Source organism: Sphaeramia orbicularis, chromosome 12 (assembly GCF_902148855.1).
Source record: "Sphaeramia orbicularis chromosome 12, fSphaOr1.1, whole genome shotgun sequence".
Classification (NCBI taxonomy): Eukaryota; Metazoa; Chordata; class Actinopteri; order Kurtiformes; family Apogonidae; genus Sphaeramia; species Sphaeramia orbicularis.
In genome coordinates, this window is record NC_043968.1 from 34610778 (window position 1) to 34629892 (window position 19115).

Genomic DNA, 19115 nt, shown 5'->3' on the forward strand with positions numbered 1-19115 from the left:
CTGACACGGCTCATTTCTACTTTGGACTCCATGGAAACCGATCCGGTCCTTTTTAAGGGATTTATTGTGTATTTACTGGATCACCGGCGGCGCTTTCAAGGATCTTTTCTCTAAACGGTCCCCGGGTCTGAACCTGATCTGTGACGTGCCAAAGGGATCCCCAGGTTTTTTTATTTTTTATTTTTATTTACTTTATTATTATTATTATTGTTTTTACCGGATCCCCAGTCTTTACTTTATGCTGAACTGAGCTATTTTTTCCCAGATGTTTTTCTTTCTTTCTTTTTTTCGTCTCAGAGCCAACTCAGTCATTTCTGCGTGGATTTCTCCGGCTTCTGTGACATCCTGGTTGTTTTAACGGATCTCTGCCGGTGCCGGTGCCGGTGCGGATCCCGGGTGGACTTAACGGTGACTGCCTCAGTAGGTGGGGGGATTAAAAAAAAGAGCACTTAAAGGGGTCAGAGTGGTTCTCCTGTCCACTGAAACTAGTCTAATATCGGACCACCACCGGGAACTGGGGGGGTCTCCGTGCGCCCTAGGGACCGACCGCCGGGAGACACGGACGCGCGGCTCATTGCTCCCCAGCGGGGACCGGAAAGGAGAAGTTACCGGAGGACTGGAGGACTTCATCGGATCCCATCTCACGGGCCGTTACCGATCGGTCATTAAAACCGGACTGATCTCATTAACACATAGGAGTGGAGCTGCTTTCATTTATTTTATTATTATTATTATTATTATTATTATTATTATTATTATTGCGTCTTTTCCTCTTGGTTCCCGTTTTTCCCCCCCTGTTTAATCCCTATACTCCGTGTATCACTCATTTTTAATCCATTTTTATCCATCAGCCCCGTTAGCTGGAAAGCAGGGATCGTTTATACCCGACGGAGTAGCCGAATGAATGATCTCCTCCACGGTGAAATAAACCCTCATGCTGGTTGTAAATTATCCACTTATAACCCCCTCCAGAGAGCAGGAGGAAGAGATACAGAGGCAAATACCAAAAAGACAGAGTTCTAGCCTTTATTAAATATCACCGTTTCCAGCTTACATATACATAAGGGATATAGAAGTCAAGTGGAAGCCTTTACAACAGCCTATCTGTACTCTTATTATCATCTCAGTCCACAGGATATACAGTTTACAGTCTGTGGATTACTTTTCATACTTAAAATCAATTTATCTGGCTCAAAGTAACAACTTTAAAGTTCCTACAAGAACATTTGTGCAGGGTAAAAAAAAAAGATCAATACCTGTCAAAATGGGCCAAAACTTTACCTCAGTAGCCTGTGGCATATTTTCTTAATTTACCAATGTATAAAAAATAATTTAATGCACTGTATAAACACATACTGACCCCCTTTTAGTGCACTGACTGACTCCAAAAGTGAGATGTAATCATTATCTTCCTTAAGGGAAACTTGTGGTGCATCTGTGGCTCCTAATACTAAACCCTTATGTTCTGTATGGTCTCCCACTGTATCATCATAATAATCCCATAATAGTCCGATAGGGGTTTATTTATGCTCTACTGCAGATATCGAAGAGCTTTCATTCAAAAGAAATTAACTTTAGAACTACCCAGGGCCACTGTAGCTGCTGTTTGAAGTCTCATGTGTTAGTTTGAGGTTTAGTGTAAAATCCCAGTCATAATTGTGAGTTGATCTGGCAGTCATTGAAAAGCTGAAAAGTGATGCTGATGCATATTTTGGTTGGGAATTCTACTAAATTGTGACTCCTCTGTTGAATCTTATTCAGTTATACACTCCTGTCTGTGTGGGGTTTGTTTGTGGGGTTTAAAGTTTAGCTGAGCCAGCAGCTTCCATTGAAAGTCTATGGATGGTACTTTCACTGTATAGCCATATCCTCAACAGCATTCCTCCTCCTCCTCCTCCTCCCCCTCAGCCTCCTCTACACTTGAAATTGAGCCATGCAGAATTGATTTTTTTCTCCTCACCACAAAACCAAAATGCACACGACTATCTCATCATTTCTGGTTTGTCAGTTTTGTTGCCTGAGATGTAAGACGCACCGTGGTGTTGATTTTCTTTCTCGAGTCAAAACTGAAGGACATTCATAATCGTCCAGTAGCGCGGAGGTCAGAGTTCACTTTGACCAAAATAAAACTCCTGACATTTCAGCAGCAGAAGCTGGAAGTTTGACTGACTGAGAACTGGAACCCACTTCGATAAAGCCACATGAATGAATCTTTTTCAGAAAACAATCGTCTGAAAACAAACAGGAATCTGACCTGAGTGTAGATGAATGACTTTCTGAAGCAGAATCTCTTGTTGCTCTGAACGCCAAGGACATTTTTTTTCATTTCAGTGACATTTTTAACTAAATGGGACTTAACGACAGTAGCCCCGGTGCCATGCGCAATGGTCGTGGCCTCTCAGACCAGTGGGCGGAGTCAGTTGTGGTCCGGCCTCGAACCACTGAACGGCACATCACAGTCCACAAAAGACTGGTCCTGGGCTTTGCCCTGTCAATCCTCACCCTCATCATTGTCACAGCGGTGGCTGTTGTCCTTAGTGTCCGCTTTGAGGAATGTGGCGGACGTGACCGGGATGGGATGACGGGGGAGCTGGGCTCACGAGGTTCCAGTGGATCAGGGAAGATGAATGGAAGCAGAGGAGAGAGGATGGGGGAGAGGGGGGATGAGGAGGCCGCTCAGCCGTGGAGAAACTCCCGGTTGCCAGGTTCCCTGAGGCCACGACACTACGACCTACGGCTCGCTGTCTACATGGACAATTTCACCTTCTCTGGGGATGTCAGCATCGAGCTGGAGTGTGTCAACGCCACACGGTTCATTGTGCTCCACTCAGACCGTCTTGAGGTATGATGGTTTGTATCATAAAAGTAAAAATGTATATAGAACGAGAAAAGCACTCGGAGAGCGCAGACCTCCGCCAAGGCAGATCAGTGCCCCCCCCGATCACCACCAAAATTCAATAATTTGTTCCTTGTGCCAGTATCAACATTTCCTGAAATTTTCATCCAAATCTGTCCATAACTTTTTGAGTTATCTTGCACACAGACAGACAAACCAACGCCGGCAAAAACATAACCTCCTTGGCAGAGGTAATGAACTTCATGATTGTCCATTCAGTGTCCAAAGGTGATAGCACCAACTTTAACTGATGTTATCCAGAGTTTGGAGCCTGGTCTAACAAGTGTGAATGTAACGAGTGTCACAACAAATTCAGTAGTTAGTGCAGATAGTGTGGTGACACAGATGCAACTTTTGATTATTTTCTCTATATTGAAGGTCCAGTATGTTATGAAATATGACCCTCAAGCACTACCAACACAGCAGGTTCCTCAGTAGTGTCCAGTGTCTGAAATTCTTGAAATGCTGTCTCAAAGGTATCCAAACAAACAAAAACCAAAGGTTTTACTTTTCATGCCTGGTCATCCTATGTCCCAGATGACTGATACAGGTCCGATGAAAAGTGATTGACTTCAGAGAAAAGCAATGTTCCTAAAACTCTGGTGCAACAGACCACTTAACAGTCTTACCAATAGTAATATAGGGGTAAGACTGGTAGTAACAGTTACCATTGATGTGAATGCTGAAGTTCATCTTTTTGTCGGTTTTTAGAAAGTGCACTTTAATGGTCTCAATTTAGATGAATCTGAACAATATTCTCTGCCAACTAAAACTAAAGTGTGTGGCAGTCATCCTGTAGGAGTGATAAATATTCACAGACGTGATGGTGTAAAATTAGTTTTGGAGTGACCTGATAGCGAAGTAGTGTATATCACATGAGCACTAAAGCAGGGTACACACATAATGATAATTGGGCTGTTTTTGTCCCGATTTTCCCCTTTCCCAACCAAGGACAGCAAACGCCAGATTAATTTATGTGTTATGAGGTTACCCTATAAGATTACCCTGTGGTCGGAGGTGTGTTAAGAGGGAATTTGTCTTGATAATCGGCTCGGAAATGGATCGGGGGCCGACAATCATAAATATTAAAGTTGTTCAATATTTATGATCAAAAATCTTCATATGTGTGGGGAGAGCCGACAACTCCTGAGTCATGACTCAGTGAATTGTGACATGGAACAGAATGTAGCCAATCAAGATGCGAGCTGACTGAGGAACAAGGAAGCAGGCGTAGATAAAAACAAGCATGGCCGACCTAACTTGTTTCTTTTTTTTAGTTTGGGGTTTTTCTGTCATAAATAGTCCAAAGAACACCATCATTCCCCCTTCTCGTATGTCCTCTTCCATGTTGTGTGTTGTGTTTTCCGGTTGTTGCTAAGTTTCTTCTTCTACATTTTTGTTAGATTACGTTTGATCACACAAGATTTCTGGCTTGGAGGACTAGATTCTTAATCAGTGGTGGGTCAGAATCGTTTTGTGGACACAGTACGATCAAAACTGTTCAATGCCTGATATTTTACCTTCATGTGTTATCTGTAATGGATAAAAAATCTCTTTAGATTGAGAAAATCCTTATGTGTGTACCTCACTCCAGTTTGAGTCCCTGTCATCTGGACATCTGTTGTTTGTCTCTCCTAACATGATCCATTTTTCTCTGTTGTATGATAAACATTTTGTCTATTATACACAGCCCGATCTAAAAAAAAAGTCCAACACATACTATTTCACTGGGTCGCCTTTAGCTTTGATTACAGGATGCATTCACTCATCATGTCGTTTATGCCATGCAAGGCTACAACAAATGTCACAGCATGTATTTCCACCAAGACTTACTTTTTTTTTGCCAAGGTCTTGTATCAGTGATGTTAAAGTCAGACTTCTGTGTAAAGTCTTCTTCATTGCATCTCAAAGATTTTCAACGTCTGGAGTCTATGGTGATCAATCCAGGAGTAAAAATGATGTCTTATGCTCCTGAACCACTCTTTCACAAGCCTGATGAATCCTGGCATTGTCTAGTGTTCATGCTCTCTATCAAACTGATGGTTGTTTATGAAATGAGACGCTACTAACTGCATCAGTTAGAGGTGTTTCCATTTGAAAAATATTTATCCCTGTAGTAATTATCCAAAGGAATGTCATAGCTTTTTGCATTGTTAATTCAGGTGTGGACCCTTTTCTTTGCCCAGGCAGTGTATATATAACCATTGTTTCAAAACGTACTATGATAGGGTCACTATCATCCAGTTAAACCTCCAGCTGTATAAAACATATATCTTTCGTAAACAATTTAACCCCATTTAATGACACAAAAAAAAAAAAAAAAAAAAAATACTGTTTCCTGATAATATATATGTCACAATCCAAAGAGCACCTCCAACCTTTTTTGATTCAAAGAAGTGCTCCTCTTCCAACATTTTATGCTAAATTAACCCCACTATTGATCCAGAATTGTAGTTTTGTCCACATATCATCAAAACATGGAGCAGCAGGAAATAAGTGTTTCACAGAGGCTGGTCACACAGACTTGCTTTCATAGTTTTACCTCAAAACCACACTTTGTTTTTTGAGAGGATGAGTGAAAAGTAAGAAGAAATGCACTTGAACACTTATATGAGCACAAAAATATAAACAGTTTGCAAATGATGCCCATGTATTGGATTTTGTCAGACTGAGATTCTATCCACATCTGCTGAAACCTTCCAATAGTAAACTAATATTGCCTTTTTTTGTTGTTTTTTTCCAAATCATTGGACTTAGAAAAAAAGTGCAGTCAGGTTGAGCATATGTATGTAGTGCATTTTTATACTGTAGTTAACTTTCTTGAGACTCTTTCCATACAGACCTCATTGTTTGCATGTGGAAGTTGGCTGTCTTTGTTTGAAAACAACCTACTCTCTAACAAAGACTGTTTATTTCCAGATTTGGCCTCAGAGATTTCCTTAACGAGGCTAATTAACCGTCAAAGTTGCTGTTTCAGCCCAATTTTTGAGACTAGCGTGTGGAAAGAGAAAGCCTCAGAGAAACGCCTTAGCAACCTGATTTTTCAGGCCGGTCATCTTGGCTAATGTGAGAGTGGGATAAATCTGTCTAATTTGGGCAGAGGCCAATTAAAAACCCTGCAGACCCCTTTTTGTCTGTGTGTGTATGTGTCTTTGTGTGTGAGCACACTGTGAATTAAGAGGTGTTGTTGAGTGCCAGGCAGGTCTCCTAAGGTATCCACAGAATTAATGTGATATGAGAAGAAAAAATTGTTCAGATGTGAAAAGGCCAAAAAACAAAACTGAGAATAAAAATAGACCCAGCCGCCAGAAAAAAAAAAAAAAGAGAGAGAGAGAGAGAGAGAGAGAGAGAGAGAGAGAATGTGTGTGTGTGGGGGGGTTGCGATAAACTCCTTGTTTTCAGATTCATCGTAAGGCCACATGTGTGAAATGCATTCAGCATTCAAGGAAAAGCACTCAAAGCTCCATCCAAGTGGTTTTACACCAGTATTGTATTTCATGAATGTGTATTTTCACAATGTACAAAACACATCATCAGTTCTTTTTTTTTTTCACATCATCAGTTCTTAAATTAATTTTGTCTCCCCCGAGCTGCCATTGATTTCAGTTTATTTCAGTTCAAATAAACTTGCAGAACTTTTGAATGTCACATGAGCAGCAAAAAAGATTTAATCACGAAGATATCAATAAGTGTGTAGTATTGAAATTGCTGGAGAAACAGTATTTAGACATCAAAATCCCTCTGACAGGCAATAAAATAACAAAATTAAAATGCATTTTTGTTGAGTGGAATGTTTGAAGACAGTCCGAACCCTGGCGCTGCGTTCGCTGACTCACCAGAAAACCCTGAAAAACATCCTTCTAATCCCCAATGTTTCCTCTGTGTGTCAGCAGGCTCTCTGTTCATTTCGATCACTTCATTCATCAAAGAACAAACACACACTCACACAAATAGATAATGACACGCTCGCTGTTGTTTGATTGGCTAAGGATTGCTGATGTGTGACAAGTCAAAACCCAAAGGTTTTCCAGAGGTTCCCACCCTACCCAGCATGTTCCCATCATGCACTGCTGCTAATGATAATTGAGGAGGACTTCCATCTCCACCTCAGTCCTCTGTACTCTGTTAATACCAGCTCAGCTTCCTAAATTTAGATTTTCAGGAATAGAACACATAGGATTATTCACATTATAGGGTGTTTTATGGTTAATATAGAAAACTCAGAGGATATACCAATGTTTGTAGAGTGAATTTACTTTCAGGTTTGCCAGCAGTGGGCATCTAATACAAACAGAATTTACTGACACAAAGGCACAAGTACCTGGTCTGTGCACACTGTGGCCAGAATAATTTGCATAATCGTACAGCAATTACATTCTATTTTGACACTAAGCAGGCAAATAACAAATAAATTGTTAGTTAATTAAAATGATTTTTGCACTTTTCACACCTGCCTCATAGCAGGTGCCTCTTGTTTGGAACCGAAAGGTAAAAATAGTGGTATTATTATTTTATTATAACCTTTTCTTTAGTTTGCAAATAGAAAATATTTGAGCCATTGCCATCAACTTTTTGTCAAATCTCAATGAAGTTATGAAATGGTAATGAAGTCTTTTATGATAAAGAGGTGACTGCTGAAAACAGAAACATAAAAAATTAGTCAGCTGAAAGAGCGTTTTGTGTGATACTGTCTCAGTGATGTGAACTGACCTGTATGAAGCAGACGGCGTTGCCTGTAACGCAGTTTATCATATCACCAGTGGGCGATTCTAGAATGTAGTATTATATAGGATACAGTGTGTTTCTTCAATATTTTATAACTCATTTGTTACCATGAGACAGCGTCATCTCAGAGTCATCGGTAGCCATTCCCCTGAAGAAATCATAGTTAATAATTAAATGTTTCCTCTATTTATGTAGCTGTGAGACACAAACACTTCTAAAAGATGAAACTGCTCAAAGAATTGACCAGGGAGTTCCTCGACCATCTCATTTTTACCGTTTTATTGATACTAGATAGTACTAATACTACTGTCTCCAATCTGTATTCATATGCTGAGCAACATGATAAACACATCATTTTGAAGATGCCACAAGTCCTATGGGATGCTGATCACTAGAACAAATATGGGGTAAGGAAGCTGTCAAAATATTCATATGCATGAGATAGAAATGCAGGTATATTAGTCTGTAGTTGTGCAAAAATAAATATAGTTGTGGAAAAAATAAATATTTGTAAACTCTTGAATGAGTTCAATCATACATAAAATATATTTTGTGTATTTTATCCGTCAGAATAGGAATGAAAAAGTTTTGACATCCAGAATTACAAACACGAAATGCAACTTCACGATTGCGCTTTCTCCATCACAAATATGAATTCACTAACGTGACTCTACTATCACAAATACGTAACCACTTCACAGGCATTATGTATCGAGCAGAAGATACATTGATTCCTCAGACTGCACATGATGACGCCACTGCACCATCTATCAGCATCATAATTGCTTGGAAGTGTAGGTCTTATAGTACACAGAAAATCTTCAGTTTATCAGAAAGTCATTAATTTGTTTTATGACAACCAACCACAACCAACTGACCATATCATTACTGTTATCACCAGTATATTTTTCCACTTGAGTACACATTTGTTTTGATGAGAAGCCAAAGAACAGAACAGTGTCAAACAGTTTTCTTTGTTTACCTAATTAGTATGCATCAATCAACATTCACACAATCAGGACCACTTCTAAATTATGTTTTTTTTTTTTTTTTATGTTGCTCAGTGTTTTTTTAGATGTTACATATCCAGCTACACAAAACCTCAAAGCCTGAAAAGCAGGCAGTAAAAATGGAGAAACAGGGTCATTGCTATAGAGAAGATATAGGTGGTACCTTGACTTAAGAGTTATTTTGTTCTGTGACCGAGCTTGTAACTCAGTTTCTCATATATCAAATCAATTTTCCCCATTGAAATTAATTGAAATGCCATTATTCCATTTCAGCCGCATAAGTTGAAATACGTTGAGATAATGCCTAGCGTATCCAAAACTAATTTCTACCTTATGAGTAACATGCGTTGAACCTATGTGTAATTTTATTGAATCCAATGCATATTGACGTATGTAGATGTGTTTGAGGTCATCTGGGTGACCTCTTTTCACCTCTGCCAGACGTGCAGCAAAGCGTTTCAACACCTCCCCTCTAGACAGCAACCAGACTTTTTTGTACAGCAGGAGATAATACCTGTAATACCTAATGTCCCCATAATCTTCAAATTTAGAATTGCATTTAAAAAACAACAAACTAAAATAGAATAAATTGTAATTAAATACTCATTATTAATTTTCCAAAGCCACAGGGAGCTGCAGCAGAGGGATGAAATAGCCACATGCCTGCCTGGTAGGATATATAAAAATGGGGTTGACCAGAGGAACCCATCAGTACTCCTCAAGAAGCCATGGTGAGCAGAGAGATGGCGGTATACCTACTAGCTGTCCTCCAGTATTTGTCTTTTTATTGGCTACGACAACTAGCAGCAGGGTATCTGAAGCTCACTCGTAACTCAGATTTTGGCTTGCAACTCAAAGCAAAAAACTGACCAAGCGATGGCTTGTGCACTTGTCAAGGTACCATTGTACCATCTTATCTAGTTGTATTGGTGTGAGTTGGCCTTTTCACAACACAGTGATATAAAGTAGATACAAGTTTTTCACATGGGGCTTTAGAATAAACAGGTCTTCATCTATATCACAGGCATCAAACATATGGCCCGGGGGCCAAAATCGGCCCATCAAAGGGTCCAGTCCGGCCCCTGGGATGAATTTGTGAAATGCAAAAATTACACTGAAGATGTTATCAATCAAGGATGTTCAAATCATATTGGGTCAATTCAATCTAAAGTGGGTCAGACCAGTAAAATACTACCATAATAACCTATAAATAATGAAAAAGGCACATTTTTCTCTTTGTTTTAGTGTAAAAAATGTATATTACACAAAAAATGTTTACATTTACAGACTAGCCTTTCACAAAAAATATGAATAACCTGAAATGTCTTAAGAGAAGTATGTGGAATTGGACCAATATTCTGCCTCTTACTAAATGTTTTGTGTATTTGTAGATCCACTGTGATCTGTAAGTTGTGATGCATGTATAAATGATAAACTGAGGCGTAAGATTGTTAAAATTGCGCTTAATTTTCTTAAGAATTTTCAGGTTGATCAGATTTGTCCATGTTGCGTTCAAGTGCGGTTCGTAGATGTAAACATTTTCATTATGGAATTTGACTTTTTTCACTCAAAAACATGGAAAAAAACTTTGGAGTTGACATTATTTATAAGTTCTTATCCTATTATTTATATTATTTTACTGGTGCGGCCCGATTGATATCATATTAGGCTGTATGTGGCCCCTGAACTAAAATGAGTTTGACACCCCTGATCTATATGGACCACTGGCCACTGTAGGTATTCATAAATGCTTGTAAGACAAGGATGAGGCGAGATGTATTCATTTCACCATTGCCACTAAGGCCCAATCCCAATTCACCCCTTGGCCCTCCCCCTTACCCCTCCCCCTTGGCCCTTGCACTTGGCACTAAGGGTTGAAACATTCCCTTATGAAATGAGACAACTCTTCGAGAGCTGTTACGTCATCAGCAGTCATCAATGTTGCTATTAACAGATGCAACAGCTTTGTTTCCTAAAGAATTCCCCATGCCGTCAGCAGCTATAACCGTCTCTGTTGTATGGGCTTTGGTCGTCTGCGTCTATCAACTATAAACTGCAGAAATGTGACCTATAACACATTAAAACAGCATTAAACCATCGATCAAAAGATTTAGTTGTTTATGAAGAGAATACTTGTATTTGTGTGTTTCTTTCATCACACTGCTGCACTCTGTTGCTGTGTTTACCTCCATCTTGCCGATGATTCGAATAGAATTATGGGAGATTTCTCATACCCCTCCGTTTGTAGTGTGGTCCTGAAAAATCTTCATTTCGAGGGCCCAACAGCCTTCCCCCTTAGTCCTTCCCCTCCGACTCATCAAGAATCGGGACACCCCTACCCCTTCATGTGAACATGCAAAATGGAGGGGTAGGGGTAAGGGGGAGGGCCAAGGGGTCAATTGGGATTGGGCCTTTATCTTGCAAAAATGCACACATGCGTGTAGATTTAGTTGTGTGTTTTACCAAAAACTCTAGTTCTGTTTAGGATTATTCAATGATTATGTGGGGTTAGACAGGAAAAATTATGTCATTCATGTAAAAAAATGTATCTACAGACCCTTTTGTATGTTCCACCCCCACAGGCGTTTTCACTCGCTTTCCCTGATTAGACCTTTTCTCAGAGCTGTGTGGGCATTTACAGACTGTTGACTGACATCTCCTTCACTCCATTGTTCGTTTCGTCTCCTAGGGAGGACAACTTTAACCATAATGATTACAGCACAGTGGATTCGGCCTCTTTGATTTGCAGTATATTCCCACCCATGTTTAGCCTGACCACAAGCATAATCACCAACACAAAGCAAAATGCCTGTTAGGGTTTGTACTAATGGAGAGGCTTCTTTTTTTCATTTAATATACTTTTCAAAGTTGCTGACTGACAGTTTGATGTCTTAGCTGGCCCATTTGACTCTGCAACTGTTGATGAACCTTGACTTCTACTAAAAGCTTTTTTTAATATTGATGATTGCCCTTTTAACTGTCAAATGTACTGTCACTTTCTATAACCTTAGACGCCTTTTGTTGCACATATGGTAGCTGTCACTTCAACATAATGACAAATTCAGCCTTGCTAAGAACACCTGGCTGTGAGTCAGGTGTTGCTTAGCAACCACTTCAATCAGCAAAGGCATGGAGGCTGCAGAAAGACAGTAAATGTAAAGGGTCCATGAGTGTATTATGTCTTGTTACTGTGATGATTTGTCCTGTACAACATGGGACACTGGTCAAAGCATCAAATCCTCTAACAGTTTTGGTCTTTTCACTTTCAGCAGCTGCAAAAATGTTTTAATGGTTAGCTTGTTGCTCTATTCTAACTACTAAATTCTTCTGATAAGGATGTGTAAATACTTTACTTATGTGTAAGTTGCTATTATGTTAAAAGAGAATTTGTTTAAAGGTAATATTTGGAATCGGGACTATGACCTTCTCACTCCCCAGGGGTGTGTATAAAACTCAACACAGCAGAAATTTGACAGTGATGTTGATAAGTCCTCCCCAGGGAGTGAGGCGCAGAGCTTATATATGGGTGCTGGGTGGAGGAAGGGCTGTTGAAACGATGCGTGGCTGAGAACAACAGCTGGAGACGTTCAGAATATACTATGTCTAATGTTTTGGCTAAAAAAGAGAGTAGGCATACTGTGTGTTTCCCCAATACAATTGTCGCACCTCCCTCCTCAGTCACAGCATGCACTATATTAAGATTTATACAAGCTAATACCTGGATGTTAACGTTCGAACTAAGTGGTAGCTCTCAGCATCCGCCAAATGTTTAAATTAGCTACATGTATGTCTCACCTTGCTCTGGGTTAATACTCCTCATTGCAGATGGGGCAGTAGTTGTGGCAACTGCATCTTCCATTAAATTTTTTATGCTTTTCAAATACCTGACCATAAAATCCCAGGCACCTGTGTTATATTTTTTTCATTTTCATTTCTCTCTTCTTGTCTGAGGTGCTGACTTTACTGGAGGTCACTGCTGCAGGATAGAGCTGATGGTTTCTTGCTCAAAAACTATTCAGAATTGTCAATGCACTCAAAACCCCAAAATATTCGGGAGGTTTTTCGTCCTATATTTTAACCTTCCCGATTACCTATCATTGTGTAAAAGCTATGCCCACTGGCAGCTGAATCATACACAAAAGCAACAACAACTGCAGCAGCAGCAGCAGCAGCCGACCACCACGGTGTAAGGTACTTCCCTGTGCTACTTAGAAAGCGGCAGCTCAGAGATCTGAACAAAATAACCACAAACAGATTCTGCTTGTCATGTGAAAGCAGCCTAACTGTGAAGAATGGCCACAGACTTTATGACGGTATAATCCATTCACTTTCATGCTCCTCTTTACTCAAGCACAAACACACTCAGAGCATAGGCTGTGCATTAACACACCAACACATGCATGGGATCAGTCCATATCCCTGCAGTACAATACATTGATATCCTTGGTGTAATGTCAGAACTGTTATATCTAAACACTCTGGTAATTGTAACTTGAAAAGGCAACGCAATTGGCTGTCTGAACTTCTGAATGTAACTTTGTGGATGTGAGTGCAGTCTGGCTGAGCTGTCTAGTACATATGGACAAGTTATAACCTCCTGAACAGCCATTGGGGCAGACGGAATGAACCCGATGTCCATCCAATCTGTCCGCCCTGAATGCACAGCCTATGAAATGTATAAGTTGGAGAAGTGTCAAACTGATCCCAAACCAGCTTCTATTTTCTTCACCCATCCAAACCAAAGGAAATTTGAAAGTGCTGATCTGGAAACACTAAAAGAGGAGGGAAAGGGCCGGCATCTTACAGTAGCAAAACAGATTGAACTATTTTAGGATTATAAGGAAAGGAAAATTGTTTTCAGCAGATTGCTTAGAGGATAGGTGGTCTTTTGGGTCCTCCCATGATCCAGGATCTGGGACAGTTGACCCAGTTTTCCACTTTGGTTTTTGCTCAATGATTTTAACTGTCGGTCGAGGCTGAAAATACACTTAACCTTTTAAACTCTAGGTCACTGTTGAACAATAGAAGCGTTTGGAATAGAGCTGCATCAGAGCTGCTGGAGATGGTATTTGGATTGTGTTTTAGCCACATGCTAAAGACAGAACCAGATGATCTTCAGTTCAAATTTAATTTAATACATGCATCTTGGCCTTATCTCTCTATCCCTAAGTGATATTAATGAAAAGGGTAATGAAATTCATTTATTCAGTCATTTTCTGAACAGTCTAGTTCTCTTGAGGGTTGCAGAGGTGCTAGAGCATATTTCTGGACAGGTCGCCAGTTCATTGCAGGGCTGACTTGTACAGATGAAAAACCATTCACTCTCACATTCACACCTAAGGGTGATTTAGATTGTACAGCTAACCAATTAAGATGTATGTCTTTGGATGGTTGGAGGAAGATGGGGTACTCCCAGAGAACTCATAGAGTCAAAGGCAGAACATGTAAACTCCACAGAGAAACGTCCCCACAGCTGGAATCAAACCGAGAACCTTCTTACTTTGCTGAAATGGACAATTAAATCATCATCTTGTTTCAGGTGGATCGGGTGTCCGTCACGGCAGAAGGCAGCGGCAGCGGACGGCTCGTGAACAGGCCAGGGGGCGGAGCCATGCGCATCCATCGCCATTTCCCCTTCCCGGCCAATCAGATGTATGTGGTGGTGTTGCACCGCGAGCTGAAACCAATGAGGCTTTACAGACTGAACATCACCTTTGACGCTGCCATCGAGGACGAGCTTTTGGGCTTCTTCAGGAGCTCGTACACTCTGCAGAGAGAGAAGCGGTATGCACACAAAGACGCACACAAAAATACACACACTGACGCACACTCAGACACGTGGTTTTTCTACAGCAGCAGCAGGTGGTTTGACTAGAAAAGGTCAGAGCTTCACATCCACGACATTGATTAACTCACACACACATCGCTCTCTCTCACCCAGTATGTGTATGAATATGTGTGTATTCCACTTTTAAAACCACACACACATACACAACTCTCAACCCTTTCTTATAAATTTCCCATAAGCCTCTGCTACAGAGTTGTTTCCACATCAGATTTCTTCCCCATGGTGCTGATGGGAAACAGACCTTATGGTGATACATTTGTTATTTCGTGTGTGTGTGTGTGTGTGTGTGTGTGTGTGTGTGTGTGTGTGTGTGTGTGTGTGTGTGTGTGTGTGTGTGTGTGGCTTCCATCAGTGCCTGTGTGTGTTACCACAGAAACATTAATCCGGTGATGGATGAACACACTAAGACTGACTTAACTGACAAAACAAAGCTCACATACAGTATAAAGCCTTGACCTTATGAGAAGTTCTGTGTCATAGAACAGTTGATCACTCATTTCTGGTTATATTGAGACTGTTTCTCCACCTCTTGTAGCATTTCTGAGCATGAGGTTATTATGACATGAAAATCATTTTAGTTTGTTTCATTCTGAGCATTCCTGGTTTGGTCTCACTATGTTTTCACCCCCAGTGGTCTCATACACATGGACCGCTGCTGTTTGGATCAATTCTGGATCGATACAGCAGCTGATGTACCAGCAGTGCTCGATCACAACAAAAACAACCTGTTGGTTAAATTTAAATTTTCAGCTGCCTGAAATCAGGTTATTATACACTTACTGGACTGATTTGATTTCTTAAACCCATAGATAATAAACCTGATATTCTTGGCACAGTTATGGAAGTCAACAAGTAAAATGTTGCTCCAACAGCAGTGGGAATTGATGATATTATAAGAATTGATCAGTAGTGGAAGAAATGTGCAGATCTAGAACCCCACTAAAAAGTTTTTTGTCATTATTTTAGTATTAAAACATATACAAGTCATACTTTCTGTTGATTATTTAATGCATAAATTGGTAAGTAAATTACATTAAATCTAAGGTGACAGTTTTGGTTTTTCAGTTTTCTTCTTGTCAACACTTATCAGTCACACATGACCAAACAAATCATCTGAAATCCTCACATCTGAGCAGATGGATCTGAGAAACAACTGGCATTGTCACTTGAAAGATGGCAAGTAATTATTGAAAAACTTGGCAGACATTTTCCGCATTTTCAACCCGTCATCATGTCAGATTTATTCGTTTGCATCTCTGTTGAATCTAACTAAAGCTGACAAATCAGAAGTGTCATACAAAGTATATTCTCTGCCTCTGAAATGTTAAATAAGTAGTATTAAAACACAGCATCATGAAATGCAAATGAATAATCTCAAATGTGTTCAACCATAGGAGCTACAGTTGATTAAACATTATTTAGCACCAGTGGGATTTATTATGTAATATATACCAGTTTCAAATGAAATCACATAAAAGAAAAAAAAAGTTGATCCTGTACTAAATAGCCCTAAAAGATGTTTAGATGCTGTCTCGTCTCATTAATATGCTAATCCAGTAACTAACCAGCAATGCAAAAGAAGTACAGTAAAACCCCCAGCTGATTATGTTTAAAAATGATAATTTCACTCAGAAGTAGATTCAAATGTCAGTCTTGGGGGATATCTGCTGTCCAAATTAAATACTGCTTAGTGTGTGTGGAAAAGGCTCACTGTTAGCTTAGGGATTAGCTTGATGCAGTGGTGCGGCTAACGCTAACACACACGCGGCTCACCGTGTGATTTCCTTAATATCCAAAGTTACTAAACCGCAGGCCGGGCTTAAGCTCTTAAACGCTGGAGGGTGAATTAATTATCCAAACACACAGAGAGTATCGCTATGTAAACGTATTATCGATATCCATGCAAATGATGCAAAGAGTTTAGTAGTGTGAGTGCAGTTTTTCCCAGTAAAACCAGTATGACGCTTACTGCAGACTTCAGTGACCTGTTTTTCTGCTGATCTGCTCACATGAACCATGACATCACAGCGGGATAAAAACAGACACATCAATACACAGCTAATGTATAGGAAACAGGACTAGGAAGCGAGAGTCACTAAGGTTTATGATATAACTGGTGCATTGTTTCATTGTTTCTCTGAAACGTTCAGTCTATTTTTAAGAAATACTATATGTTGTGTTTGTCCATTTCTATTTAGCTACATACCAGTGCTGATTAAAAATAACATCAGAGCTGCATAAATATCAGCATGCACAGATGAGGTTGACACACATCACATTACAAATTCATAGCGTCAATATATATAGAACTACAATTACCATCTCATGGGCGCCTCTGTCAGCCAGAGAAGTTGCAGGTTAAATGTATGACTTTCCAAATTCTTATTATTTAATAATGTATTCTACATTGTATAATGTAGATCCGATTTTGAAGAAATGTAATTAACATTGTATTTTTTTCTTTTTTACATGATGGTCTTATTACACTTACATTAATGATTCCAACAAGAAACATGTGATCTTCACTCTTATTACCCCCTCCCGAAGAAGAGGCAAGGGGTATTGTTTTTGGTTCGGTTTGTTTGTTTGTTTACACTTTAGCAGCAAAACTACTGGTTGAATTCAAACCAAATTGGGTTTGTAGATTGCCAATGACCCAGAATAAATGTGGTTACCTTTTGGGAACAGTAGGTCAAAGTTCAAATTTTTTATGCATTCTTTAAAATCTTTTTTCTCCTCCCATTTACTTATAATGGGTGGAATTTCAAATGTCTATAAAAACATCAATTTTGTTTCAATTTACTTCAAACTAGGCACATATATAGAGGCAACTGATATGCTGACATCAGCACACGCATAGACATGATGACATCAGCTGGATCGATGCCAAAATAAGCTACAATATGTGTGAGGGGTGGGGTTGTTTTGCCTGGCACCACTTGTTACAGAGGAGTTTGATACTGAACGATAACAAGCATTTTTTAAACATGAAACTGACTTAAACATTTTCTCATCATTGTATCCAATTTCACACATGACTTTTGTCATACTGTATCCGTATGTCTTCAGTTCTTGAGTTATGGCCAGATCACCTTGACTTTGACATTTTCTGGCTGGTTTATCGCTCTCTTTTAATCCAGAATTCCCAAAACGCATAAGATGTATAATACACTACTAGGAAAAGTCATCAACTGGGATACATAAGGCTTTTATTCAAACAGGGTTACATGTATTTTAATAGGTGAGAGAGGTCAAAATGACCTCATAGTGTTTTCTTGTGGTATTCTATAAATCACAGGATGGATTGAGTAATATTAACACTTTGTGTTTCCATCAGCTGTAGGACGTAGCAGTCCTTTGAGGCGTTCACCTCAAATTCCCTGATATGTTTTTTTTTGTTTTTATACTTTTGATGTAACATACCTTTTCCATCTGTATTAATGCAGTTCTGAGCTGTAGACTGTATGTTTTTCTTCCTTTTGGATTCAGACATTGATGAATCAGACTTCTAAAACCCCAAAAACATGCGAGCAAAGCTTTTTTTTTTTCTTTCAGTTGCTTTGAGGAAGTTTTTCATTAGACTCTGTTCTTTAACAAGCAGAGGAATAGTTAACGAGGGGTTCTGCGCTGTTAACGAGGCTGGGCTTGATGAGCATAAAGACGTAGGAGTGTTAGCAAGTGAGGCAGACGGTTAATGAAGGGGAGGCGAGGCTTTGCATCTAAAAATGCTGACTGGACGATTGTCCGCTGAGGTTCTCATTGTGATGGACTAATCCAGTACAGATGAGATGTTTCAATCAATACTGAGTTCTGCAGCACGTGTGTAAGAGGACGCCTTCACAATCGAACATGGCAGTCAAGACAAGGAGCTTAATAAAGGTATAGGAGAGAACAGCTGTGCAATGGAGATCTTCACACATCAAAGATGTCCTAACTGACAAGAGATAGACCTGTTACTCTCAGGTCAGATGAGCCACATATCGACCTGGTAATTTCTACTGATCTGGCTGGGTGGATGAAGGCGTAAAGTGATTCCTCGGGTCCATTTAGTGTAGTTCTTCCCTTTGTGTAATCTGTTTGGGCAGTTATGAACATCAAAACATCCAGACAGAGGCTCTACAAATGGCAGTCTCTGGTCCCAAATAAGCAAAATGAACAATTAGTTTGAGATGGAAACAGGAGATGACCTCTATCTATGACATGAACTCTGTGAGCTTGACTTTAACAGCTCCGGTTGAGGAGTGCTTTGCATTCTGGGAAGTGACAAAGCATGCAAAATATAGCAGCTGATGGAGCAATGGTGTCAGCTACTGAAAGCATGTTTCTTCCACAGAAATATACAGTAGTGTAGAACCGTTAGACCTGTTCTAGACACACCTGATGAATAAGTGAAAGTTCTCCTGAGGTTTGTAGGAATAAGAAATTGACTGATTAGTAAGACCTTTTCAGTGCCCAACATGTCATTATTGCATTGGCTCAATAACTCTTAACCTCTGGTAGTGATGTGTCTTGGTTTCCTTGGATTTTACTCAAAGAAGGAACACTACAAGCGTACAGAACATAAAACGCCAGAACAGCGTCCAAGTGTGAAAGCATTAAGAGAGGAAGTTTTATCAAAAGATTTTTTTTTTTTTTT

At 39.7% G+C, this 19115-nt stretch overlaps 1 protein-coding gene across 1 annotated transcript in view; it reads left to right on the forward strand.

Annotated features, from left to right (window-relative positions):
* Positions 1-733: 733 nt before the first annotated feature.
* Positions 734-19115, forward strand: part of LOC115429709 (thyrotropin-releasing hormone-degrading ectoenzyme) — a 265248-nt gene continuing 246866 nt past the window's right edge. Inside the window, exons 1-2 of the mRNA XM_030149384.1 lie at positions 734-2842; positions 14171-14415. Coding sequence (XP_030005244.1) covers positions 2348-2842; positions 14171-14415 — 740 coding nt within the window. The 5' untranslated portion in view covers positions 734-2347. The remainder of the gene's footprint in view (positions 2843-14170; positions 14416-19115) is intronic.